The following is a 27,292-nucleotide window of genomic DNA, read 5'->3' as shown; positions in this document are numbered from 1 at the left end:
GGGAAGCTCGATCCCTCGTCTTCGGCCAATTGTCGCAGTGTTCGCATAGCGAGGTAAGGAGCACAAGATAACCCATATGTGACTGTAGTCAGTTTGTATTTCTGCGCCGGCTCACCCGGGCTGTTTCTCCAGAGGATGCGTTGCAAGTCTTGATCCTCCGGATGCACCAGGACTTGCCGGTACATCTTCTCAATGTCGGCCACCATGACTTACTTGTGCCTTCTCCACCTGGTCAGGATGTCGGAAATCGCAGGTAGCAAGTTCGCGCCGACGCTCAAGTGGCGATTGAGAGTGTCTCCATTGGCTCCCGGTGACGAACCGTTGAAAACGACCCTCAACTTGGTCGTGGTGCTGGAGGCCTTGAGCACTTCGTGATGCGGAAGAAAACAGCCTCGTTGACCCTCGACGAGCGGTTCAGCGGGTATCATGTGCCCGAGCGACTCATACTCCCGCATGAACCCCTGATACTGCTCTTGCAACGTTGGATCCCTTTGGAAGCGCTTCTCCATGTGATTCAGACACCGCAAGGCCACGCGGTGGGAGCTAGCAAAGTCTGGCAAGGAGCCAACCACGGGAAGACGCACCAGGTATCGTCCGTCAGCGCCGCACTGATGCGTACGCACGAAGATTTCCTCACACTGTTGCTCCTCCCTAGACAGGATCCTTGATGGTTCGGGCAGCTCCTCCTGTTCCCAGAACCGTCTTACCACGGTGTTTAGATCCTCGCCGACAGTGCACTGTAACGTCGTTGCGCTATCACTGTTGCCGACAGCGCACACGACTCCCGACAAGATCCATTCGAAGGTGGTCTGCTGTGCCAACGGTTGGCTTGGAGCGCCCTTACGCATCCCCTGTTTCATGATGGATGCGTATACGTCGGCCCCAAGGAGCAGCTCGATCGGATCGCCTTCTAAAAACGTAGAGTCAGCCAACCGGATACCCTGAAGATGCGGCCACGTAATTGTCTCAGCATCCACTCGTGACGCTCGCGCCGTTAGCTGCGGAAGAATAAGCGCCTTCACTTCGAGCGAGAAGTTGCTCGTTCTGGAGCGCACGGTGATCATCACCTTACCCTTCGCCTTTCCAGTGCGCTGACCTCCAACTCCGTAGATAGTGACGGCGAAAGGCAGGCGAGGAAGCCGCAATCGTTGAGCTACCGCCTCTGTCACAATGGAGACCTCCGATGCAGGGTCAATTAGGGCTCGGACAGCCTGATGCTCGCCATGGACGTCATCCACAAGTGTCCGCGCAGTGGCAAGAAGCACTGCCTGGTTGGACGCCTTGGTGCTGTGAGAAGTATGTGCCACCGTTTTTGCTGAAACATCATTAGTAGTAGAGACCCCAGCAGCAGTACTATAGGCATCGTGTAGGGTGGTGTGGTGCTTGCTGCCACATGCTGTGCACGTACGTTTGCCAGTACATGCCGTCACCGCGTGTTTACCCAGACAGTTGAGGCACAACTTCTTATCCTCGATGAAAGACTTCCGTTCCTGTGCGGTCTTACGTCGATACTCATCACACTGCATGATGTAATGACTGCGCGGACACAGAGGACACTGGCCTGATCGCGTGTTCTCCTTTTGTGTGTGGTGTGCGCGCGCCGTTTTAGCCGATCCTGAGTCGACCTTGGTCGGATGAGACTCAGATTTTACTGGTGACAAGGCCTTGAGTGTAGCCGCCCGCCGTTTGAGGAACGCCTGCAGCTCCTCCACCGAGGGCAATTCCGTGCTATTCTCGCGTGATTCCTCCCAATCGCGACGTGATCGCGTGTCGAGAATTTTCTCCACGAGGATGACGAACAAGTCGCTACAATTCGTAATCGACCGCCCGATGGTCTCCAATTGACTGAGAGTGTTAGAGATGCGGTGATACAGACGTTGGAGTTCTTGTGCCGACTCCCCCTTCATCTTTGTGAGCGTAAGGAAAAGCGTGAAGCACACGCGCACCAGGTGACGCTTGTTTTCGTAGTGCTCCGTGAGTGCCTTCCACGCTCTACCAAAGTTCTCGCCAGTGATGGTGAGGTTCTGCACCGTTTCCTCCGCCTCTCCTTGCAGGCTCGATCTCAAGTAATAAAACCGCTCCACATCTGTCAAGGACGGATCCTTAATAACCACCGAGCTGAAAAGGTCCCTGAATGCTGGCCAGTCTTGAACGTGTCCTGAGAACGTCTTGATCTGGATTCGTGGTAACGTAGTGCGACGTGCAGTGGTCGCGGTCGTGGCACCCTCGCGGTTCTCTGAACCGTTCTTCAAGGTGCGCAAAGTTTCCATGAGCTTCGCCCGCTGCTGCACGTAGGCTTCCTCCATTACCGCTATGAAGTCCTTCTTCAAGTACTCGTGGGTCTTTAACGTTTCCAAGTGGCTTAACATCAGCGTGTCATGCTGCTTCTTGAGCTTCTGCCAATTGGAGTCGATCGTGCCGATTCTTGTCTCGACACTGTCGACAGTAATGTTGGCCGTTCCCAACTTTCGTAAATTTTCATACGCGCGTGCAATTCGCCCGTATAAATCATTCTGCATGCGCAGCAGGCCTACCTCGAGACTCATGATTCAGGATGATTTTCTCCTTGATGTGCCAGAGATGCAGCAGCTGGCGACGACGCATCCGGCTCGAAGGACCAAAAATGTACACAAACTCGCGGAGAATATTTCACCTTCCGAATGTGAGTGTCGTCGAGGGTGTCACAATAGTGAGACGATTATAGAAATCAAAAAAAGAGTTTTATTATTAATCAAATAAAGTTACACTTGAATTTTGACGAACACGTAGCAATAATAAATCAGATTGCTAAGCGACGGAGATCACTCGCACGCAAGACACGCAGAGAGATACTGACTCGCGAAGATCGCTGTCCCTTGCGCGAGCCCCGCGCTCGCAAACCCCTCGCCCTGACTTGAACCTTCCGAAATTCCGATGATCACGTTGAGATCAGCTGCTTGTTGTCAAAACATGCGTGGACAACAGCTGATTCTAACGGGAGCGTTCGGATAAAAGAATTTGCTCTCGCCGATAAGTAAATACATTCAATGTTAATACAGATGATCTCTTCACATGATTTTAAACATATTATGTTATGTTTTCTTTGAAACCCTACAACTTTTGTAGGAAACATTTGTTCTAAAATGCATTGTTTACGAAATATTCCACCTATTACGTTTAAAATTTAACACTCTGTATATGTATAGTATATACATATATATAGTAATGTATACAATATCTACAATATTAATGTATATATATATATATATATATTTTGAATTAATATTTACAGATAATGATAAAAATTCGTAAAGAAGATGAATCGTTGGATGCACCTATACTCGCACATCTTCGCTACTATTGTTTGGAACACAAATGCTACATCGTTTTAGGTGGCTTAGGTGGTTTTGGTCTAGAATTAATTGATTGGTTAATTCAACATGGTGCAAGAAATCTAGTACTGACTTCGCGAACTGGGATAAAAAATGGTTATCAGCGATCAAAAGTAACGTTGTGGCAATCTTGCGGTGTAAATATACAAATCATTATAGCTAATGATTCTTCAAAAAACGAAGATTGTACATCTATATTAAAATTTGCTGAAGAACAAGGTCCTGTAGATGCTATATTTAATCTCGCAGTTGTGTTAAAAAATTGTGTATTTAAACATCAAATGCCTCAAACATTCGAAGATTCTTTCGTGTCAAAGGCATGGACAACAAAAAAAATGGATGAATTATCAAGAAAAATTTGCCCTCAACTTCGACATTTCGTCGTTTTCTCTTCTGTTTCATGTGGAAAAGGTAATGCAGGCCAATCAAATTACGGAATGGCTAATTCCGTAATGGAAAGGATTTGTGAAAGAAGAATGAAAGAAGGTTTACATAGTTTGGCTATTCAATGGGGCGCTATTGGTGATGTTGGGCTTGTCGCAGATTTGCAAAAAGTTGACAAGAAATTTGTTATTGAGGGTACATTGCAACAAGAAATATCCTCTTGCTTAAATACATTAGAAGTATTTTTGCTACAAGATCGGCCAATCGTAAGTAGCATGATTGTTGCAGAGAAAAAGAAAGATTCTGACCGAGCAACAAATCCACTTGAAGCGGTTGCAAAAAATATGGGTGAGTTCACAAGCAATTATATATTTGTGCTAAATAAATGATTTGTTAGAGCAGGCCCATACTAGATTACTGCTCGAAGACATCGGCTGCTTTATCTTTAAGCATGTCTTAGACGGTCAATATTATTGAACAATAATATTGTACAATAATCAATGTAAAAGGCTTCCGGATGGATGCCGCGTGATTGAACAGCGTAATGCCGACGTTTCGCAAACGTTGCAGTTTGCATATTCAGGATTGAGAGCTCCGATACTGAGCCTTCTTGAGTTGTGGTCCTTATATTGTGGGAGGTTTTTCATCTATCATAACGGAAAAGTATTCAGTTGTGACGCCCCCTAATGGTGTGAGTGTATATTAAGGCCAGTGTGCTATCTTCATCTACGGAATACTTCCACAATATATATAAGGACCACAACCCAAGAAGACTCACAAGGGAAGTACGGCAAGTGTAAAATTCAAAAAAATCTGAAACTTTGTATAAGTTTAGAGTAGATGAACCTAATCACAAAACAATTTTTTTTAGCTGCTGATATTCGGTTTTAGGGGTGCAGCATCCCCTTAAATAAAATCGGTGTTTACGTTTTCAAGCGAATATCGCCGAAATAATGAGAAATATAAAAAAATGTTTCCAGCAAAAGTTTTATGGTTTCGAAAGCTTTTTATAATGGCATAATCATATTTTGCAAAAATGTTTAATTTTTCAAAATACCCCTACCACGTATCTTTTTTTTCATATTTAAATTTTTCTTGCAACTAAAATTAAAGTTTATTTCACGCCAAATTCAACCATATATAATAAAGTTGCGATCCGTAAACGTGTTTTTGAGAAATAAACTGAAAACATTCTTACAGGGTATGCTGTCAATTTTATCGGCCCGCTAATTTTGGCTACGACTTCTCTTTCTCCCCTTCTCTCTGTAATTTTTCGCAATACAAGATAACAATGAAACAGATGTTCGTAATAAATCTAATCACGTAACTGATTTTTGTATATTGCACATTTTATAAATAATATAGTAGTTTTTACAAAAATAAGATATTATTTATTCTATATAATTGTTACAATAATGGTATTGTTTAAAGAAGTGTTCAAAACAGAAGTATTTTTTGCACCATGCACAACGTATAAAAGCCATTTTATCACAAATGCTGCATTTCGGTATATGTTTTTCTTCTTTAAAATAACAGTAATTGATTGGATTTTCAAACTTTTCAGGCCGTGTTGATAAATAGCCACTTTTATACCAACTATATTTAAATAAATTTCGAAATCTTGGAGAAGAAAGTTGATTGTGTGCCAAAGACTGTAATTTTATAATGTTATTGCGTAAATGTAAATTTATATCGTAATTATTTAAAATAACATTATCAGAGAAGCTTCGAATAAAATTTTTCCAGATTCTAAAGCCAAAAACATCTAAAGGTTGTATAAAAGCAGTTGTTTTTTTTGGTATTGTTAAAATATTTACTTGTTTGTCTTTTGGTACAAGTTCTATTAACTGTTCCGGGCAATGGCCTGTCCATGAATCTAGCAACAGCAAACTTTTCTCTTTAGTATTTGGAAGATATACCTCTAAAAACCAATTTTTAAAGTGTTGGGTTGTGAGCTTTCCGGATTTTGAAGCCGCAATGTAAACATTAGCAGGTCGAAAAAGAGTTTCTTCTACTCGTGGTCCAAACAACCCAGTAGTTTCTTTTAAGACTATATATAGAGGCGAAAGAAGATACCCGTCCGCAGATATAATTGGCATAATAGTATAACTATGACTTATAGAAGATAAAGATTGAACAGTAGCTCGACTGTTTTTACTCCCATATTAGTTAATGTTCTTCCAGAATGTATTTCTAGATTAAAACCGCTTTCATCTGCATTATAAGTTGATCCTTCACCAGTTATAGCAATATGTGGTTTTACATTTGTCACAAATTCTTCTGCATTTTGACGTATCAGTGCATCAGCTTGTAAATTAGATTGCGTTTTAAATTTCGTTATTTTACGTGATGTAATGCAATGAGCTTTTTTAAAATTCCATATCCACCAATGTCCTGCTTTAAATGTAGCAAAATTCACTTGCTCCTTTGCTTCTAGCGCCCACCTTCGCAAATCGATGTCATGAATAATAGATCCTCTATCAATAGTTTCTTGAAATTTTATTAATACATATTCGGCAATGAATATCAATTTGTCTCTGTTTGTCCCTCCACGTATTAAATACTCCTGCCATCTGTACAATTGCGAAACATGTTTTACCTAAAAGAGAAAAAAGATCCAATATTTAAAAGATTATATCAAACACAAGAAAATTAATCAAATGCAGATGAACATGCGACATGAAACGTTGTTCCTGACTTCTGTTTATTATCCACTATGATATTCATACACGTTTATCTATATTTAGTTAGTATTGTACTTATTTTTTAATGAGAATTTACCTTTTTAAAACGATTCTGTACAACAGAAACGGATAAACGTCTTTTTTTTCCACTGTTCCAATATTCAACCGCTTTTCTTTTATAATTTAAATCTACACTTCCACCTTCGTCATCTACAATACAAACTTCATCTTCATAGTTATCTTCTTCAGCATGAGGATCATACGAATCTACAAACTGTACAGCTTGAGGTTCCGATGGATCATCAAAATCAAGTCCCCAATCATATTCAATCGTAATATCGTCTTTTAGAGAATCCCTTATTAAATTTGAAATTGCATCGTGGAGTTCTACTTTACGATGATTAACAGGAGTGACAGCGAGATTTGCAATGTGAAACGTTGTAATTAACAAATTTATAACGTTCGCCGTATTTATGACCAACATTTTGACATAAATGCTTGAATAAATGTTATATAAAATTTTCCCACAGAAAGTATCACACGTACAATATATTAAATAACATAAATGAAATGCAGAAGCGGATGGCTTTTATACTAATTGTATAAGGAAAACGAACATTAAAGATAGCCTTCCCATAATCTTCCCTTTTATTGCATCACATCAATCTCGATAATCCTTCAACCTTTCAACTATTCAAAGTTGATAACGTTCTCATAAATATAATGATGTACATAACAGGAAATATTACATATACGTTAGTGCATCCGTGTTTATTTCATTCTAGACGATAATCTTTAATTTTTCTTACCAAAGGTCTAAATCAGAAATTACTTTATCGATAACTTTGATTTTTCTCTTACGATATATTTTGACTACTATATTATTTATAAAATGTGTAATATACAAAAATCAGTTACGTGATTAGATTTATTACGAACATCTGTTTTATCGTTATCTTGTATTGCGAAAAATTACAGAGAGAAGGGGAGAAAGAGAAGTCGTAGCCAAAATTAGCGGGCCGATAAAATTGACAGCATACCCTGTAAGGATGTTTTCAGTTTATTTCTCAAAAACACGTTTACGGATCGCAACTTTATTATATATGGTTGAATTTGGCGTGAAATAAACTTTAATTTTAGTTGCAAGAAAAATTTAAATATGAAAAGAAAGATACGTGGTGGGGGTATTTTGAAAAATTAAACATTTTTGCAAAATATGATCATGCCATTATAAAGAGCTTTCGAAACCATAAAACTTTTGCTGGAAACATTTTTTTATATTTCTCATTATTTCGGCGATATTCGCTTGAAAACGTAAACACCGATTTTATTTAAGGGGATGCTGCACCCCTAAAACCGAATATCAGCAGCTAAAAAAAATTGTTTTGTGATTAGGTTCATCTACTCTAAACTTATACAAAGTTTCAGATTTTTTTGAATTTTACACTTGCCGAACTTCCCTTGTCAGTATCGGAGCTCTCAGCCAGAACATGCAAACTGCAACGTTTGCAAAACGTCAGCATTACGCTGTTCAATCACGCGGCATCCATCCAGAAGCCTTTTGCATTGATGATTTCAATGGCCGCGAAAGTCTCAAAACTAGAATTGTACAATAATATTGAAGCAGACTCTCAATATTATTACACAATAATATTATACACTAATATTAATGACATCAGGTCTAAACAATGCATTAGCAGCGATATTGCGCAATAATACCTACAGACCATACAATATTTTCAGATTGCACAATATATTTTAACAAACTTTTGATTGATACAATACTATATTGCGCAAACTTGAAAGTTATATAATCTACAAATGATCAATAATATTGTGCAATAATGTCGTCTAAGACCTACTTTAGAAATACGTAAATTCGCCCAAGATAAGAAGGAATAAAAATATGGGTCCAACTAGTCTTTGAACTGAGGACTCTTATAATGATGACAATAAAGAAATGATTCGTTATAATTAAAAAATCCATAACAAAACGTTCATACATAAAATAAAATTTTTTTTATTTAACAATGTTATTAAGGATACATTAAAATAATGGAATTGCATTAAAGATAACATGAAATAACTTTAATACTTATATTTTTTAATAGTTTTTTTGCTGTTTCAAGATTAAGTGTATAAGGTCCGGTTAAACTCATATCTTAATTCTTTATATTTAATTCTTTCTCTCTCTTAATATATATTTAATTTCTAAAATAGGATTGAAAGATCTAAACATAATAGCGCCAAATATATCGCTGGCTGAACTAGGAATGGATTCAATGATGGCAGTGGAAATTCAACAGATGTTGCAAAAAGAATTCGATATTTTATTGACAGCACAAGATATTCGAAATCTCAATTTTGCTAAACTTGGAAAACTGATAAATACAGTCGAGAAAGAAAAGACATACAATGGCACTGAAGCTGATACTAATAATTTGAATTTAAAAGCAGTGACGCGAAAACTTAATGATTCAGATTTAAGTTCAGATATTTATGTAGAACTCACTACAAAAAGAAAAATTCCTGAAAGTGAAATATTTCTTATACCAGGAATCGATGGCACTGCAAGCGTATATAAATGTATAGAATCGAAAATTAAATTTCCAACGATATGCTTGCAACACACTGTACTGAATATGCCAGGTGTTACTCATTCAATAATGGAATCAGCTGCATATCTTCTGCCTGTACGAAATTATTAGATAATCTATTTTAAATATTCATTTAAATTGCTGTGTGTGTATTTAAATAATAAATAATATTTGATTATACATTATACACACGCGCGTTCACGCACGCTTGTCCCTTTTTGCATATTATTTCATATATGTATATGTTATTTTTTAGCATGTACTGAGAAAGATGAAAAATCAAAAAAAATTTCTAATTGTTGGTTATTCATTTGGATCTTTAATTGCCATCGAATTAGCAAGATTATTAGAAGCGAGGAATTTTTCTGGACGTTTAATACTTATAGATGGAGCTCCTAATCTAATAAAAATTTTGATTGAGAAATTTTTTAATAATAGTTCGCAACAAGAACTACAAAATGACGTTTTATGTCGCTTGTTAGAATTATACATTGAATCTTCCAATGAAATGGTTAGTCAAATATCAAAAATATATTATTTACTGCACTTTTTACTGCAAAAATAATTTACGTAATTGTGTTTACATACAGATAACATGAGAAAAGAACATGTAAATCAACTTATTAGAATATGCTAGTTAAAATATACTCGTTACAATGATAAAATAGATAAATTGTTTTATTTTATGTAATCTCACAGATTACAGAAGTTTTGAAGTATAACGTTTTGTTAAATAAGCACAATTTATAATAATAATAGAGTATGTATTATATATATATATATATATATATATATATATATATATATATATATATATATATATACATATATATGTACATATATACTATTATAGCTTTTTGGACCGCGTTTTGCGCGGTCCTCAAAGTCTTTATAAAACCTGGTTTAACACAGAAAATTAGTTGTTCTGTCTGTATAATCGCAAACTACTTCCACATTTGTAGACCAATTTTCACGAAATTTGTAAATTTTTAATATATATATATATATATATATATATATATATATAGGACGTCCTATTTTAAAGTTTACAATGTTATATCTCGCAAACCAATGATTTTACTGAAAAATGTTTTAAACAAAAATTATATGGCATTAACCGGGACGTGGCAAAAGGTTTGAACTTGGATAGTTGTTTGAAAGTCATATGAAGATTACTTTCAATTTTTCAAGTGAAACTTACTACTTTTCGTTGCATATTCTTGTAGCTTATCTCGAGAGCTTACCAAAACACCATAATGAAGTATTTTTCTCTTAAGTACTTTTTTGAGTTTGAAGAACAATCTTTTGATCTTAAAACGTAAAATCTTGTAAAATATTTAGTTTTCGATAATCTTATCTTATTATTTTTTATTGCATTTTTATAGAATAATGAGACCAATCAATTGGTGTAAAAAGAAAACAGATAATTGTTTTAAAAAAAGCATTGTAATTTGTAACATGTAGTTTTGTACTTTTTCTTAAAAGCAACTATGTATTTTTTACACCAATTGATTGATCTCATTATTCCGTGCATAAAAGTATTAAGGTAAGATTGCTGAAAAGTGATTTGGAGAGCTCTCGAAATAAACTGGTATAAAAATGCGATGAAAAGGCAGGTTTGTTTAAGAAATTGAATGTGACCTTCGTGAATCTTCAAATAATTATCCAAGGTCTACTCTTTGCAACTGTCTTACGTTAAAGCCATATAACTTTTGTTTGAAATATTTCTCAATAAAATTATTAGTTTGCGATATAACACTGTAAACTTTAAAATAGGACATTCTGTATACATAATATACATATAAATTGAATATAATAAGGATTATAACTGTTTTAAAATAATAAATTCTTGTTAAATTTCTAAAAAAAAAAAATTCGTCTTATTTAGTTAAAAAGTGTGGACGTAATAATTAGATAATCAGAATATAAGACGTTCAGTACTTTTAGTACGCGAGAATACAATATAAATACATTGTTTTAATTTAAAATGCAGATTATTTCGCTATTTTTGTACATAATATTATTATTATTTATAGCTTGCATTAGAGCTGAATAAGTGCAATGCATGGGAGGAAAAGTTAGAAGTATTTATTCAGTTTTCGAAAGAGATCAATATGTTAACTGCTAAAAATAAAAAAATATTATGCTCAACGATTTACGATCATATAATTGCTATACAAAATTATAATATATCTACATTACCACGCCTTAAATCATCTATAATATTATTAAAACCTACACTTGCGACTATTACTTTTATAGAAGAAGATTATGGTCTATATAAGGTAAATTTGAATATATTTAATCATTTTATCATTTTTAAGATATTTCTTATAAGAGATATTCTGTTTAGGTTACGGAAAGTGCAGTACAAATATATTACGTAGAAGGCACTCATGAGACAATAATGAACAATGAAAAAATAGCATCATTTATTAACGAAGCATTGTAAAATAAAAAGTACGATAATAATTATTAAAATAATTTTGCAAAACATTGAAAATAATTTCATACACTACTGATAAATGTTTTATTTAATTGTATGAAGTAATAAAATAATCATAAAAACAAATTTGAAAAATATATGTTCTAATTAATGTAATAATTTATGCAAAATTAATATAATATAATAATTATTAATTATATTCTTACCAAAAACAAAATAAAATGTAAAGATTGGCGAAGAAGTATGGAATTTGTTTTCTTAATGCACAAAGAATTGCGTAAACACATAAAGTAGATATTTAGAATTCATGACACATTTATGATCCTACTTTTGATTCTTATTTTGTTCATCAGTCATATTTCAAATGTCACATTTCTTTAATGGCATTTCTTTTAATTAAATTTTATACCGTCTTTATTTAAAAGTACATCTTTAAGAATTTATTTTATAATATTATATAAACATACCAATATATATATTACATAAATATAAATAATTATAATAAATAATTATATAAATATATTCTACAAAAATTAGATATTTTTGCATCATTTGATACGTGTTTATGTAAAATTATATTCATTATATAAACATAATTATATGCGTTTAATTAATAAAAATATTTTTAAGAAATAAATAAAGAAATTAAATTATGATAGATTTTGAACAATAAGAAAAATTGATAATAAAATATATAACTTTAACAATAATGATAAACGGTTTACGATGATTTTTTTCTGATTTTATTCACGCCTTAGCCTAATAACGGCGTTATTTACTAACATCTACTAAAAGGCAAATGAAAAATATAGGATCGAAAGGGTCTGAATAGCTTAGTTGGTAAGAGCAGTCGCCCGGAAAGTGAAAGACGCGGGTTCGATTCCCGCTTCAGCGACTTTTCGAACCTATATTTTTCGCGCCTATTTCTCCATATGTAAGTTTCGAGAATAATTTATATATGGAATTTAGTGATCTCAAACCAAGAGATACAGTTCCGAATAATTAATTTTTCGTGTTTTGGTTCTATTGGCCGATTTAAAAAACATCATATTTATATTACTAATATTGAGAGCCGATAAAAATATTTCTTTCTAATGATAAAATTATACTTTTTATATCATCTATGTATATAATATATATTTTAAAAATAATATATTTTGAATCATTATTTTTGTACAATAAAAATTCTTATATTTTAATATAATAATAATTAAAATTTCTCAAATTAATGACATGTATATATATAATTATATATAAATTAAATTCTCAACTGTTATATACAATTATAATTATAATTATGTATATAAATATAAATATAAACACATGTCACACATAAAACACAGATGACAAATATATATATGCTAATTGTTCTGTAGAGTATATATCTATATACAAGGTGATTCACGTAACGGTTGCCACGATTTTTGGGACATTTCTGCCAGTTTAATAGGAAGTTCATACAGTGAAACTTAATCTGCTTTACGCAAGCTATAACATGCAATAAAAAATAAAAAAAATTTTTTATAAATAAATTAATGTTACTTTAAATTTTTTAAATGGAAGCATCATATTTTTTACACAAATTGATTCCTCATAATATTCTGCATAAAAAATTATAAGGGTAGGGTGGTTAAAAAGTGAATAGTTTACGAGATATTTTATTTTAATCTTATAAAGAGGTGATTCTCGTTACAATTGCCACGATTTTTAGAGCACTTACAATAATCTGATAAAAAATGTCATTAATCAGAAAATCAATTTGTAACCGTCAATAAATTTAACAATAGTTTAATGATTGCATACAATGTTACTTTATGTTACATTTTAATTCAAAATTAACAATGTGATATATTCATTTCTGCAGCGACTGCTCGAGTAAAAATATGCGGATTAACTTCAAAATTCGCCAGTACTAACACAGCGTTGTTATCATTAGTAACTGGCCTAGTACGATTGACACGTTTTCCAGATGGAAACGTGCCATGTAAACGTAAAGAACACTCAGTATTATAAAAACTTTTTGCAGAAGGATGAACTTTATAGAGATATCATTCTCTGTACAAAGCCACTGCATTGTGTGCATTTCTTCTACACTCGCCAAATACTAGTAACATATCTACTTTTTCCGTATTACAATAGTGATTCATTATATCAGGTTTTAGACACACTAAATTGATACTAGATAAACTGATACTAAAAATTTCTTGATCAAATTAATAGCTAAGCTACATGGTAACATAAAGACAAAGTCGAGTCTGTTTACTATTTATGTTTTTAGAGAACTTCCTTGATAGCAAAGAATTACGCTGTAGAAGCTTTAAAATTGTTAATTTTGAATTAAAATGTAACATAAAGTAACATTGTATGCAATAATTAAATTATTGTTAAATTTGTTGACGGTTATAAATTGATAAATTTCTGATTAATGACATTTTTTATGAGATTATTGTAAATTCCCTAAAAATCGTGGCGATCGTTACGAGGACCACCTTTATAACATTAAAATATAAAATATATCGTAAACTATTCACTTTTTGACCATCCTATCCTTATAATTTTTTATGCAGAATATTGTAAGGAATCAATTTGTGTAAAAAAATATGATGGTTCCATTTAAAAAATTCAACGTGACATTAATTTGTTTATAAAAAAAAAAATTTTTTTAAATTTTTTTATTGCATGTTATAGCTTGCGTAAAGTAGATTAAGTTTTACTGTATGAATTTTTTTTTAAACTGGCGGAAATGTCTCAAAAATCGTGGCGACCGTTACGTGAATCGCCCTGTATAATATATTACAAAATTCTAAAGAAGGTCTTTATTTTTAAGTAAAAGAATATAACACAATTAGATTAGAAAAAAAATCTTCATAGAAATATAATTAAAATTCAATATAGATATGAAAAAATAGCACCAGTCATAGGTTTTAAGATTATATGACATGTTTTTATATCGTAGGAAGAAAAAATAATTGCATATTTCTTCATCAATGTTCGCATATTTATTTTGTTTCTTCTATAAATAGAATATAAAATTAATTTTATAGATATAAAATTAATTTTACATACATTACATCATTCTTTCTTATAATTGTTACACATAATCATTTTTGTAGTTTATATATATAAATTTAAATAAAATACTTACATATAATTATTCCTTCTGTTTTCATAAATATTTTAGTAATATATAATAATTTAAAAACTATTAAAATAGAATGTACAATTAATCACAATGTAATATATTTTAATATTACAATACATAATATTATATTATATTATACATTACATATTATATTACATATTTTAATGTGTTATTCGGAGTTGGTTTTTGCATATTCAAGGAACTATTAATAAAGTTCTTATAAAATATTTATTATAAAATCCTTAATTACCCGCAATTTTTTAAAAATATTTTATATTTTCTTATTAATAATTAAAATTTTTCTTAATAATTCCTTTCGCTACTAGATTCCTTTGACATTGTGTATAATTGTTAGTTACGATATATATATATATATAGTACTTCTCACTTGATTTAACTGTAAATCTATTTTTTATTTTTATTTATCTGCATTGTTAATTTTCGTATTGATTTTATAGACATATTAACAATGGAAGTTATCGAGATTTGCAACCGACTTCCTAACGGAACAATTAGGGAGAGATCCGTTTCGCGACAATCACATATAATGACGGTTTGAGGAATAGATTATATACAAATAATGCTCATGCTTCACAAATGCGTTGCTTTCGCTTTAAATTAAATATCTTGACTTTGTATATTTTTAGTATAATGACTTTTATAATTAATTTATGTTAAATTTTAATAACCTCTATTTTTAATTATACACGCTAAAGAACTGAATTGACGTTTTTGTAAGGATAGATATTATTTATAAATTTATACGTTTTGACGTTAAGATTCCTTTGTTTTTACTAAATAATATCAAGCGATGAATTTATATTTGTTGATGAGCAATGATCATAACGATGAATTTGTACTTATTAATATATCATAAGATATTAGTTTATCAATTTAAGATTATTTTGCTGTCGCTGAAGAAGATCATAAAATTGATCGAAACGTTCGAATTTATTTTTGTCTGTTATTTAATATGTTATACATCTTTTTACTAATGAATTACTGATTGATTTAATTAGCTCTTATTGCCTTTTAATTGTTTGATATTTTTTCAATATTTTTAATGTAATATAATCGAATAATAGTAACTTTCTATAATCTTAGCAAAATATAATGTATCAAAATGGGCTAATTAAGAGCCGAGCAAGGGAATTGATACGCAAAATAATGTGATACGGAAAAAACACTGAAAATTACACTCAATTGAGTGTTATTTGAGGGGAAAGACATTCAAAAAACACTTATTTTAAGTCTTATTGTGCAACCGGCGCACGAAAAATCGCTCTTTACGCATATGATGGAATTTTAGAAAGAGCTCCCTTTCCACGCACCGGTCACACAAAATATCGTAGTTAACATGTGCGGGTCATAAATCGGCTGATCGTGCGGATTGTCACACTTGGCTTCGCCTCGTGCGCCAAACTTTCTCACTCTCGGCCGATTTACGATTCCCTGCACTTGTTAGCTAATATACTATTTCGAACGCTCAACCTGAAAGTGACATTCAACTTGAGAGTGACACTCAGTTTTTCGAGGGTTACTCTCAACTTGAATCTTAACTCCAGTGTCATTCTCAACTTGAGAGTTAATTTGAGTGTTACTCTCAAGTTGAAATCAACACTCAAATTAATTCTCAAATTGAGAATAACACTAAAGTTAAGAATAACACTAAATTTGTACTTTTATTTATTTCTGAAAAGGTTATTGTACTAAAATATAAGATGAGAATAAACAGGATACACAATTCATTGAAAAAATTGCAGTGGCAAGTTACGCAATCTAAAATAAAATATTAGTTTAATATATTTTACAGTCATATATAATGAATATTTAATACTATTTATGAACATTTTTGTTAACAAATTGTTCATTATGACCATTAAATGCATAAAAATAATAATGTATATACATAAAAAGCAAACCTGAAATAAGAATAAAATAAAATTAAATACTTTTATATAAAAAATTATACAGTCTTTTATTTTATAAAAATCTAAACTTTTAGATATTATCTTTCTAATCACATTAACTTTTTTAAAATTATAATCAAAATATAAAAATCAATATAGTCAAAAAGGCCAATATAAGGAGCATTAAATAGAATGTTAGAATCAGAAATATATTTAATATATTCTACAAGCATTGTTATAAATCGAAAAAATATCAATAAAATCGGATAAACTGTAAATTTACCGAATCTTAGTAGTAGTAGTAGTAGATGGGTAGTGAGTGGTTCCATGACTTGGCCCCCGACGGCACCTAGATCTAGCGAGATCTATTGTGTCTCCTCACTCTTGTCTTTAAACTGAGTGATGTGTACTCAGCCAAGAGTTCTCCACTAGGCTTATTAGTTCCACCACCCTTGTTTTGTCTAATTCTTGGGATTTAAGAAAACTTTGTCCCCAGATCCTGAATCTCTTTCTAGCCAGAGCCGGACATTGGCACAGAATATGTATGCTGTCCTCTTTTTCCTCCCCGCATAGTCGACACTCCTTCCTGTCTGCGAGTCTGATATTGAATAGGTGGGCTTTGAGTATTGGTGAATGTCCTGTCAGCAGTCCTATCCCCATCCTCAATTTCTGCCTATTCAACGCGAGCAGTTCCTTGGTTCTGTTACCATTTATATCTTTCATCAGGAATTTGGCCTGTCGGCAGGATTTCAGATTATCCCACCTGGCCTTATGTTGTTTGTCTATACTGTCCCTGATGAAGTTCTTACCCATCATGAAGGGCACTCCCACCTCCCGACTATCTGGTGCTTTGCTAGCCCCTTCTCTAGCCAGTGAGTCTGCTATTTCGTTACCCGGTATGCCCTGATGCCCGGGCACCCAGACTAACGTTACTTTATTTGTTCCACACAGCTCCTCCAGCGCCAGCATGCAGTCCCATACCAAGCAAGACTCGGTGGTCGCACCCGCCAAAGCCAGAAGGGCCGCCCTACTGTCTGTGCAGATATATATTTTCCTGCAATTTGTTCCTTTGGTTAGGTTCAATTCGGCACATCTGAGAATGGCGAGCATCTCTGCCATAAAGACCGTGCAGTCGCCTCCCATTGGAATACTCTCCCTATGGTTTTCCCCAGGTCCATATACTCCTGCTCCAAAGCAGTTGTTTATGCCTGATCCGTCCGTGAACCACATGTCCACCTTTGTGTCCATGATTCCGCCCGGTTTCAGCCACTCGTTTCTATCAGGTATCCATATCTTAAAGTGTTTTACCAGTTGATACTTTCTTGTAGTTCTGTCTTGTATTCCCTCAATAGGGTACTTTTGGAGAAGACCAAGCCTGGTGTGTCCCAGTCCTGTGTTTCTCCATTCACCCTGACATTTCAGGCGGTATGCCGTGGTATTGGCTGATTTTATCACGGCCAAGCCTATTGGCGTAACACTGAGTGCTATTTCAAGCGCCTCTGTGGGTGTGGTTCTCATGGCCCCTACTGCAGCCCTTAGGTAGTTACCTTGCAGGCTTCTAAGTAGTTTCTCTACCTCCCCTTTATTTATTCTCGTCCACCAGACGACTGACGCGTATAGCAGCCGCGGTAGCAGGACCGCCCTGTACAGCCACAAAGCTGCACCAGCGCTGATGCCCCACGACTTGCTCATTGCTCTTCTGCACATCCACATGGATGCGTAGAACTTTTTCCTTTGCTCTATGAGATGTTTTCCCCAGCTAAGCTTAGGATCTAGAAACAGTCCCAAGTATTTCACCGAGTCTGTAAACGGTATTTCCTCTCCCCAGAGTTTTAACGACTCTATGGGTTCAGGTTTATATTTTCTGGTGAAGACCATAATATTTGTCTTGCTCGGGTTAACCGTTAGACATCTGTTCTCACACCAGTTTTGCACTATCCTTAAGGTATCCTTTGCTTGGTCCCTTAGTGTGTTGAGAAATGGTCCTCTAACCACTATGGCCACGTCATCAGCATAGCCAAAGGTCGAGAAACCTTTCCTCTGTAGCTCTTTTAGCAGGTCGTCTATCACTAGACACCACAACAGAGGAGATAAAACTCCCCCCTGTGGGCAGCCTCTCGTTGGTTTTCCTCTGATGGAGATGTCTTGGCACTCCACCGTCAAGCATCTGTCCACTAGCATGTTTCCTATCCAGTCCACCAGTGGTTCTTGAACTCCATGTTTGATCAGTGCCTCCCCTACCACCTCGTGTGAAGTGCTATCGAAAGCGCCCTCGATGTCCAGGAAGATTCCGATCGCATAGCCCTTTGCCTCCAGCTGACTCTCAACCCTGCCTATCAGGTGATGTAGGGCGGTTTCGGTAGACCTGCCCTCCCTGTAGGCATACTGAGAGTCGGCTAGAGGTTGTTGTATTAGAGAGTTGGACTTGAGAAATCTGTCCACCAGTCTCTCTAAGGTCTTCAATACAAAGGACATAAGGCTAATTGGTCTATAGTCCTTTGCCCTGACGTGACCGTTCTTGCCAGGTTTAGGTATGAAAACCACCTTGGTTTCTCTCCACTTCTGGGGGACATGTCTAAGGGCAATACTTGCCCTGTAGATTTTTGTTATTGGGCCTAACAAGATGCTCAGCCCTTTCTGCAGCAGGATCGGGTATATTCCATCAGGTCCTGGAGCCTTTAAAGGCTCGAAGGAACCGACCGCCCATTCCACTGCTTGTGGATAGACCACCTTATCTGCCAGTCCCCATGCCCTTGATTTGTGCACGGTCATGGGTCTCTGCCTGTTGTTGTTGTCTGCTGAGTCCTCCCTAAAGCCTGGGAAATGAATTTCCATAAGGTGCCGTAGGGTCTCCTCCGCAGTTTCTGTGTACCCTCCATTGGGACGCTTAAGGCAGCCCCATTGTGTTTGGTTTTCCATGCAGAGTATTCTACTCAGTCTAGATGCTTCAGGAGCACTCTCTATACTTGAGCAAAAACTTCTCCATCCTTTCCTTTTAGCTTTTACTATGGCCTTTTTGTAAATTCTCTGAGATTTCCTGTACTCCTCCCAGGATCTCGGTGTATTTACATTTCTAGCCCTATTAAAGAGTCTTCTCCCCTCAGCCCTTAGCTTATCTAGCTCTTTATTCCACCATGGTGCTTTGGCTGAAGGATTCTTTGACTCTAATGGGCAGTTCATCTCGTATGAGTATTTGATGGCATCATTCAAGTAGTCTGCCGCTGTTTCCAGATTTTCTTTGGTGTGGAATCTAGTGGGTGCTTCCTTGAGTCGACTCCTAAGGTCTTCCTCGTACCCCCTCCAATTTGTTTTCCTAGGATTTCTCTTCCATAACCCTTGGCTCTGTATTTGCTCCATGGTGAAACGGACCTGCCTGTGGTCTGATCCTGAGGGCTCATCAGAGACCCTCCATCCCCTCAACAGGTCCAGTATTCCGCCTGAGCATATGGTTATATCTATCACTTCCTGTCTTCTAGAGTCCAGGAAGGTAGGTTCTGTTCCTCTATTCAGGATGTGTAGCTCCATACCTACAACAAAGTTGAATAGGCTCTTACCCCTGGAATTTATGTCGGTGCTCCCCCACACCAGGTGGTGCGAGTTGGCATCGCATCCCAGGAGTATTTCTAGCCCTTTCTGCCTTGCATAAGTCGTGAGTTTCATCATGTTTTTGTGTGGGGGCAGGTTTTCCAAATCGTAGGGCATGTACACTGACCCTATAATTAGATCCCTGGCTATTCCACCGGTCGTCTTTATTTTCAGTCTGATGGCAACAAAGTCACCATCGCTAAATTGTGGCAGTAGACAGGCGTCTATTCCTTTCGCTATAATGCACGCTCTCGGTCGGTCCGTGTTTCCGGCCCGGAATAGTTTTCCACAGCTGCCAAGTCCTCTTATGTGTCCCTTGATGATCCATGGTTCCTGTATTAAAAATATATATTTACTTGTGTGCATCACAGCTGCGCACCTGGCTAGTACAGCCGAGGCGCTTTTGCTGTGATGCAAGTTAATCTGCGTAAAGTGAATCCGGTCCGCCATATTTATGCTGACGGGTCCGGTGATTTCTCCTTTGCGCCTTCCTTACTGCTTTCTCCAGCAGGCAACCTAATCGTTGCCTGCCCAAGTCCACAGTAGGGTTTAAAATTGAGAGCTCTTAACGCCCTCAAAGCCCCATCCCCAACAAGGGCAGCGAAGTGGGTGCTCGTGGCGTCCCTGCTTTCGCTACCCTTCGCGATCACCCAGTCCGGTGACTGGATGCCTACGTTCTGCCTGTCAAGTAGCTCCAACGCTTCCTTGACAGGTATTGTGGGATCCTCAACATGCACTACGATTCGATGTCTCTTAGGGAGCTCATCGACTCGCAGTGCACGCAGTTCGATCCCATTGATCTTGATTTCTGAGGTTAGGCTTCTAAGCCACTCCTCAGTTTCCCTGTTCGTGCAGTTAAAAACAACTGCCCCGTCCCTATCCGAGGTGCCTCTGAAAGTAAGCGCTTTGGTACCCCTTGCTAAGCAAAGGATACGCCTCCTGACCGTTTCTTTCAAAAGCGATGCCTCGTCTTTTTCCAGTCTTTTGTCAGGGTAAGCCAAGGGAACCAGGGCAACCCTCACAAGACCGGAGGTCAATTGGGCAAAAGTCCTTTGATCAGTTATGACTTTCGGCCTTTTGCCCAACTGAGTGTTACTGGCAGGACTGGGTGTGCTATGCTCCGATCTGAGTCGCTTTACCGCCCCAGAAGAAGCTTGCTCCCCCGTCCTGGGAGTAACTGTCGAAACAGATGTCAGTTCCGAGGTGGGCTTTGCAGCTTCCCCCTTTGCCTCCATCTGCTTCTGTTTTTTATAGCGTCGCCTTGCCGCTCCGCTATAACGAACCCTAGCGATTGGTGGCTGGGCCTTATTTGGCTCCGCCCCCGAATTGCTCGGGCTTTCTCCTCCAGGTCGTTCGTCACCTAAGGTGGCCACGCCCTGTAGGACTTCCGAAAAGTTTTCATTTTGATTTTGGCTTGTACTCATATTTGATCCCACGAGTACCGCGGCCGCGCGGTATCACCTGGGCTGAGCCGCGAATGCCCATGGCTTGGCTCGATACTCTCGAAGGTCGCCCGGTATCCGAGAGGCACCGTTTGTGACGTAACTCCCCTTACGCCATGCAGCCCTCAGCACGGTTGCACACACTTTAGCTTGGGGAGGTTCCGCTTTGTCCGGCGCACACGGTTGCCATCTCCTGAGCGAGCGGCCCCCGCGCGCCCCCTCAAGCCCCTCCACCCGCCCCAGCAGCCGGACGAGCCAAGGGGGTCCAGGCTAGTCGGTCACACCCCTGAACGGGTGATATCCTTCCGCCCCGGACCCCCCTCACCCCATCAGCCGCGGGACTTCGTCAAGGTGGGAACCCATCGGGGGGAGCATTAAATAGAATGTTAGAATCAGAAATATATTTAATATATTCTACAAGCATTGTTATAAATCGAAAAAATATCAATCGAATCGGACAAACCGTAAATTTACCGAATCTTACATAAAAGAATTATCTAGACGGTTTGACTGCATGCAGTCTTCTTCAGTGTGACATAAATTATCAAATCATACCTTAAACGCTATTACATTACGTTAATATCTTATCAAATTAATAATGTTAGAAATGTGTCACGTGTCGCAATGTGTCATGTCTGATGTTTCGTCTTTTGTGTAGAGATCGCTCTTAAGCTATAAAATACTTCCCGTGAAACTTCTTCGTTTTTTCTGCGAGAAATGATTAATAACAATATGCACTGCGTACAATCAAGTCAATTAATAATCGGTCACAATTTATAAAATTTTACGTAATTGTTCGGCTTACTTTTATAAATCTCTTTGCTGATTTCATGTTTTTTTTTTTATTTTTTATATAAAAACTTTATAACTGTTAATTCGGTAAAATATCTCATTTCCAACTGTATCAAGTCAATAAACTAAGAGTGTTTATATATATTAAGTTATTATGTAAAAAATGTTGATGTCTTGTTTGTCTTTTTAGTAATCTATCGTCTTTTTAGTAATCTATTTGTTAATATGTTTAAAACATCAAAATAAGCCTCACTGAGCAGCTCGGTATCATTGTTGGAATTAAGGCCATTTTTTTGCTCTTTGATATGTAACATCTCAGAGACAAGTCTCTTATGATAATTACTTTCCCTGTCTAAAATCTTTACATTATTCCAATCAATGTTATGGTGTTTTTTTACTATGTGTTCCGAAATTACCAAGTACTTTGTCGAGTCTAATTTAATATTATTCCTATGTTCCTTCAACCGAGTATGTAATTGTCTCTTCGTTTGGCCTACATATGAGGCATTACAATCTTTGCAGCCGATCTTATACACAACGTTTGAATGAAATACAGGTTGTTTCTTTTTATTTTTTTTTTGTGTCTTAATGATTTTGTCTAGTTTATTAAGACATCTGTAACCCACTAAATAGTCAGAATTATTTAACGAAGAGACAACCATTTTGGAAATCTTTTTCGGAAATCCCCCGCGTTGTACCAACAAATTTCTTTTAGTTTTCCAATTGCCGCGTTTTACTGCGATGTGTCGAAGAATAGATTTATGCTTGGCTAAACGTGACTTTTCATGATTCTCGAGCGGTACGTTTCCCTCGAGCGTATTATAAACACACTCTTGAATCCTTTACAAAATTATTGTCGACAGTACGTAAAAATGACCTTTTTTGATTTTTTTTCATATAACAAAGAGTTTTCAAAAGGCAGGCGTTTCTCTCGCCGATAAACCGCCTGGCGACCTTTATTGCGGACAAATTTTTTTGACGACGTCGACGTCTCTCTTTGTTGTCCTTTTCTTCGTGTGTTACCATTAAAATAAAATTGCGCAACTGACAAGTCTCACGTGTAAATGCAGCCTTTTATACGTCTTCCGTTACTGCTCTATTTATCGATCTACAAAGAATGTAGACGTAATGTGTCGTATCGTTGGGAAAAATACACGTGCGAAATCGATATTCGTCTGGAGTTAATTGTTTCAGATCGAGCAATAAATACCCGTGAAGTCGTGAGGTAGCATCGTAGTAAGCTTCTTCCAGAAATTTCGGATCGTCGGGGTATACTTGACGTGCGAGATGGCGAATTTGAGCGCGATTGCACGGATTTTTGAAAATTACTATATAATTAGCGTTGAGAGATATATCCCGCTGGCCTCGGCCTTGATGAAAGAGATTTTGCGAGATGAGTATAACACTGAGATTCTTATGGTGGCTTCCTTTAGTAAATAGATCTACGATAGTGTCGCACAATGACGATTCTCTCATAAAGTCGTCGATTATAATTAATTTTGGAGATAGCGGATCGCTCGAATAATCTTCCGGTCGCGGTAACCCCTCGCGAAATTCGATTATATTTTTCTTCGATTTTAATAGAGTATTACCGTATCCGTTCCTATGTATATCATTTGTAACTTCTTCTTCTTTATTTTTACTCATGTCGCATTGAAGACGTTGATACGCATCTTGCCATTCGGCGTAATAAAATAAAATTCTCTCGAATTGAACATCGGACATGTCGGATAAGTGACGAAGAAAAGTTTTCAGGAAAATCGTTTTTCCGCATCCCGTAGGTCCGCAGACGATCGACGTCCATGGATGTTTCCAGCGCGCGTCCATTTCGCGAAATGATTAATTTAGGTTATATTTACGAGTTCATAAATGAAAAAATTGCTGCGTGAAATTTAGTAATTATTACGCACGCGTGCGAGTGCGTGTGTGAGAGTGTAAATGCATGAGCAAATGCATGTGTGTGTGTGTGTGAGTGTGAGTGTAAATATGTTTAAAAATGTACGCAAGTGTCGCGTGACTTTTTAAAAATATTAAAGAGAAGGTTTGGCGAGGGGGGAGGATATAAGCTTATCTTTACGCTCCGGGGCCCCATCCGCGGCGGCCGCGTGCTCGCGCCAGCGTTTTCTTACGCGCGTACGAGCGAATACCGCGGCGAATTTTAGCCGATACGTTGCCGCGGGGTGACGCGAGTAAGCGTTTCCGCGGGGGTGAGCTCGCACCAGCGTTTTTCCGAGCACCGCTGCTGATGAGCTTATGTACGTGGTGCTTTTCCCTATGCTATTCGCTTGTGACGGATATAACATTATTTTTTAACGTTTTTTAACGCTCGAGGATCGAACTACAGTGCGATGTTCTACTCTCACAGTAAAACTCGAGGAAACAATATTATAGGAGGAGGAGAAGGAGAATAAAAGAAAATGTTCAGATTTAAGATAGAAACAGTTTCATTTATTAGCGATATTTTTTTAATAAAAAATTAAGATTTGCATTTTAGCAAAATAATACGGAGAATTTCATTAAATCGAAGCGTAAGTAATTCTACAAATACATTGTTAAAGTAAACATCTAAAAATGTTAAGTTATTTATTTGCGTTTGTACATTACGTTCAATTTCCTGATAATTGCCTCTGATAGTAAGTTTTATAATTTCACGATCGATGTAAGACGAGGAAAGTTTTAATTCTATTTCGTTAATTAAATATCTCGCAGTTGCATCAACAGTATCGACTATGGAAACTAGCTGCGTCAAATGTGCATCCACGCATTTTCTAATATGTTCCAAGCCGAGAAAAGTAGTTTTCTGCATCACTATTGCAACTGCGTAAGTCTTTCGTTTCTTCAACGGCGATTGAGATTCTTCTTCTTCTTCTTCTTCTTCTTCTTCTTCCGCTTTATCTTTCGTTACACGATCTTTGTTTTCCTTGTATGCCACCAGTACAGCCCTCGCTCCGTAAGCAGTAGTGAAGATGATCGAAATATTCTCGATAATTATAGGAACTGGTTTAATCTTTAGATTCTCATTCAAGTATAGATTCATATGTTCCATATTGATTTGAAATTGATGCCACGTGTTGACGTCGAAACAAATTCCTTCGGCGTAATTGTCCGTTAATTTAACAATCGGCGTGAAGCCGCCATCGTTCTTCGACTGCAATCCAACATGCATCTTCTTAGTGTGAGAAGAATTAAGTCCGTACGTCGTCGATAACAATAAGTAACGTTGTTCGTGACTTCTGGCGTTATCGATGTCGATGCCGTCGTTGTTAGCTATCTTGCGAATATTGCGATTGCGATCGAATTTCGCAAAACCGGTCACTTCCTTGCGCATAACCATTGTTTTCACTTGTAAAACTTCACGAATAGTCAAGACAATCCGGTAAAATGGCAAAACTGCGAGGAATTTTTTTCTTCGTACCTTGAACTTGTATTTCTGCACACTCGAACTCGAATAAATGCGAAAGAACGGCTTGTCGACTCGCTTATATTGCCGTTCTCCCTCTTCCGCAAAAATTGAAAAAATAAAAGTGGGGAAGACGTATTTTACGTAAAAAATCATGATTTTTTATGTTCAGTCCTGTACGCGTTAAATAAAAAATTTCTAGAAATATTTAGAAATTTCTAGAAACGAGATCATGTAACGCGAAATAAGGACAAAAAAAAATCTGTGTATGTAAGTGAATAAACGAAAAATCAATTTTTCATGTCAAATCGAATTCTTATGTTTAAACAAACATGTATCAAACAAAAAGAAAACGCTCGGGAGATTTGATTTGAAAATATTTTTTATCCTTAAAAAATATAGCAAGGGGTTTACGAGTTCGAGAACGCGTGACTAGGACAAAGATTGGAGTATCGTTAAATGTTGTCAAAAAAAAGGGTTGAGATTTAATACATGCAGCAATATATGACGGAATAAAAGATCAATCCTTTTGATTTTTTGAAATTTATTGTATCTCGTAAAATAAAAAAAATATATTTTACGATTTTCCGAACTACATTGAGAAACTAATTGTAAAACTTAATAACATCATCTGAAATATTTGCCACAAAGGAAATGGACGCTCGCCAATGAAATAACTAAAAATTTTTTTGTCACGCCTATTTGTGAAGAAAAAGCACATTCCGAAGGTAGATGACAAATTAAGAAACGTTTTAGTTTTAAGAAACACCCAGAATTTAAAAAAAGCATTATCCGATAGGTGAGTAAACTAGATTAAGAATACTCTTTGCCCCTTCCTTCGTGAAAAACGGAGAAATCGCTAGCGAGAAAATTGAAATTTTTTTTTCGATTCTCCCGCTCTTTCAAAATCTAAACGGGGTAAAAATGTCGAATTTTTCGACGGGGAATGAAGTATAAATTTCCCACAGTACAAAAGAAAATGTGCATTTTAAGTTCGACATTGTCCGAAATACTTGTCAGTTTCTCGAACGTACGCGTTTGTGATATTGTGTTGTGAATTTAGTGCGAGTGAAAATGTCGGCTCCGAAAATGCTGATATCTACGTGTATAAATTTGGCAGCAAATTTATCGCGGGAGATCAAGCCAGAGACGTATCTGCCCCACCTGACAGAAGATCGGGAAAATAATTATAATATTTTCAAGAAATTCGCATATTCGATTTCAAACTCCTTACTCGGAGTTCTGTACAGGTTGGGGCATTTCGGGGGTGATATGGAATTATTAAACATTGCCGCCAAAGTTATTGCGTTTCGCGAAGATTTGCGACACGAAGAAAAGGATGTTGGCGGATATGCCGCTTATCTGCTAGCGAACCATCGAAGAATGGAGATAAGAGGTAATTATTTTATATACTTTTAACGTGCCGGTAATTGAATTACAAACTTAAATCATTATTAATAATCCGTAGCAAACTCTCCAGTAAATCTCGCGATAATTCGTCCCTCTTAAAAGAGACGAGCGGCAGAAGAGCCCGAGACA

General features: G+C 36.4%; 3 protein-coding genes across 5 annotated transcripts in view; 1 reads left to right on the top strand and 2 right to left on the bottom strand.

Moving 5' to 3' along the window:
• Window positions 1-11,608, top strand: part of LOC114935573 (fatty acid synthase-like) — a 127,520-nt gene extending 115,912 nt beyond the window's left edge. For all 3 annotated transcript variants that reach the window (XM_085483898.1, XM_085483905.1, XM_085483901.1), the window contains 5 exons: window positions 3,272-4,103; window positions 8,660-9,132; window positions 9,293-9,547; window positions 11,073-11,321; window positions 11,390-11,608. In XM_085483898.1, coding sequence (XP_085340024.1) covers window positions 3,272-4,103; window positions 8,660-9,132; window positions 9,293-9,547; window positions 11,073-11,321; window positions 11,390-11,488 — 1,908 coding nt within the window. In that variant the 3' untranslated portion in view covers window positions 11,489-11,608. The remainder of the gene's footprint in view (window positions 1-3,271; window positions 4,104-8,659; window positions 9,133-9,292; window positions 9,548-11,072; window positions 11,322-11,389) is intronic.
• LOC146725183 (uncharacterized) lies at window positions 5,871-6,939 on the bottom strand. Its single transcript, XM_085483907.1, has 2 exons — window positions 6,537-6,939; window positions 5,871-6,354 (listed from the first exon to the last, which is right to left on the bottom strand). Exons 1-2 carry the CDS (start codon window positions 6,921-6,923, stop codon window positions 5,872-5,874), a joined length of 870 nt encoding a protein of 289 aa, XP_085340033.1. The 5' UTR covers window positions 6,924-6,939; the 3' UTR covers window position 5,871.
• Window positions 11,609-24,761: 13,153 nt separating the features above from the next.
• On the bottom strand, window positions 24,762-25,687 carry LOC146725182 (uncharacterized). The gene has a single exon (XM_085483941.1). It carries the CDS (start codon window positions 25,685-25,687, stop codon window positions 24,830-24,832), a length of 858 nt encoding a protein of 285 aa, XP_085340067.1. The 3' UTR covers window positions 24,762-24,829.
• Window positions 25,688-27,292: the final 1,605 nt, after the last annotated feature.

This window comes from Nylanderia fulva, unplaced genomic scaffold (genome assembly GCF_048542155.1).
Source record: "Nylanderia fulva isolate GAGA-0341 unplaced genomic scaffold, ASM4854215v1 Scaffold101, whole genome shotgun sequence".
Lineage (NCBI taxonomy): Eukaryota > Metazoa > Arthropoda > Insecta > Hymenoptera > Formicidae > Nylanderia > Nylanderia fulva.
The sequence above is the reverse complement of the archived record's forward strand: the minus strand, read 5'-3'. Positions and strand labels throughout refer to the sequence as shown.

Bases quoted from the DNA above. Each gene is read 5' to 3' on its own strand.
- LOC146725183 (XM_085483907.1), bottom strand. From the start codon at position 6,923: ATGTTGGTCATAAATACGGCGAACGTTATAAATTTGTTAATTACAACG. The intron at 6,355-6,536 runs GTAAATTCTCAT...TTTCTCTTTTAG, and splicing joins TACAGAATCGTTTTAAAAAG to GTAAAACATGTTTCGCAATT.
- LOC146725182 (XM_085483941.1), bottom strand. From the start codon at position 25,687: ATGGTTATGCGCAAGGAAGTGACCGGTTTTGCGAAATTCGATCGCAAT.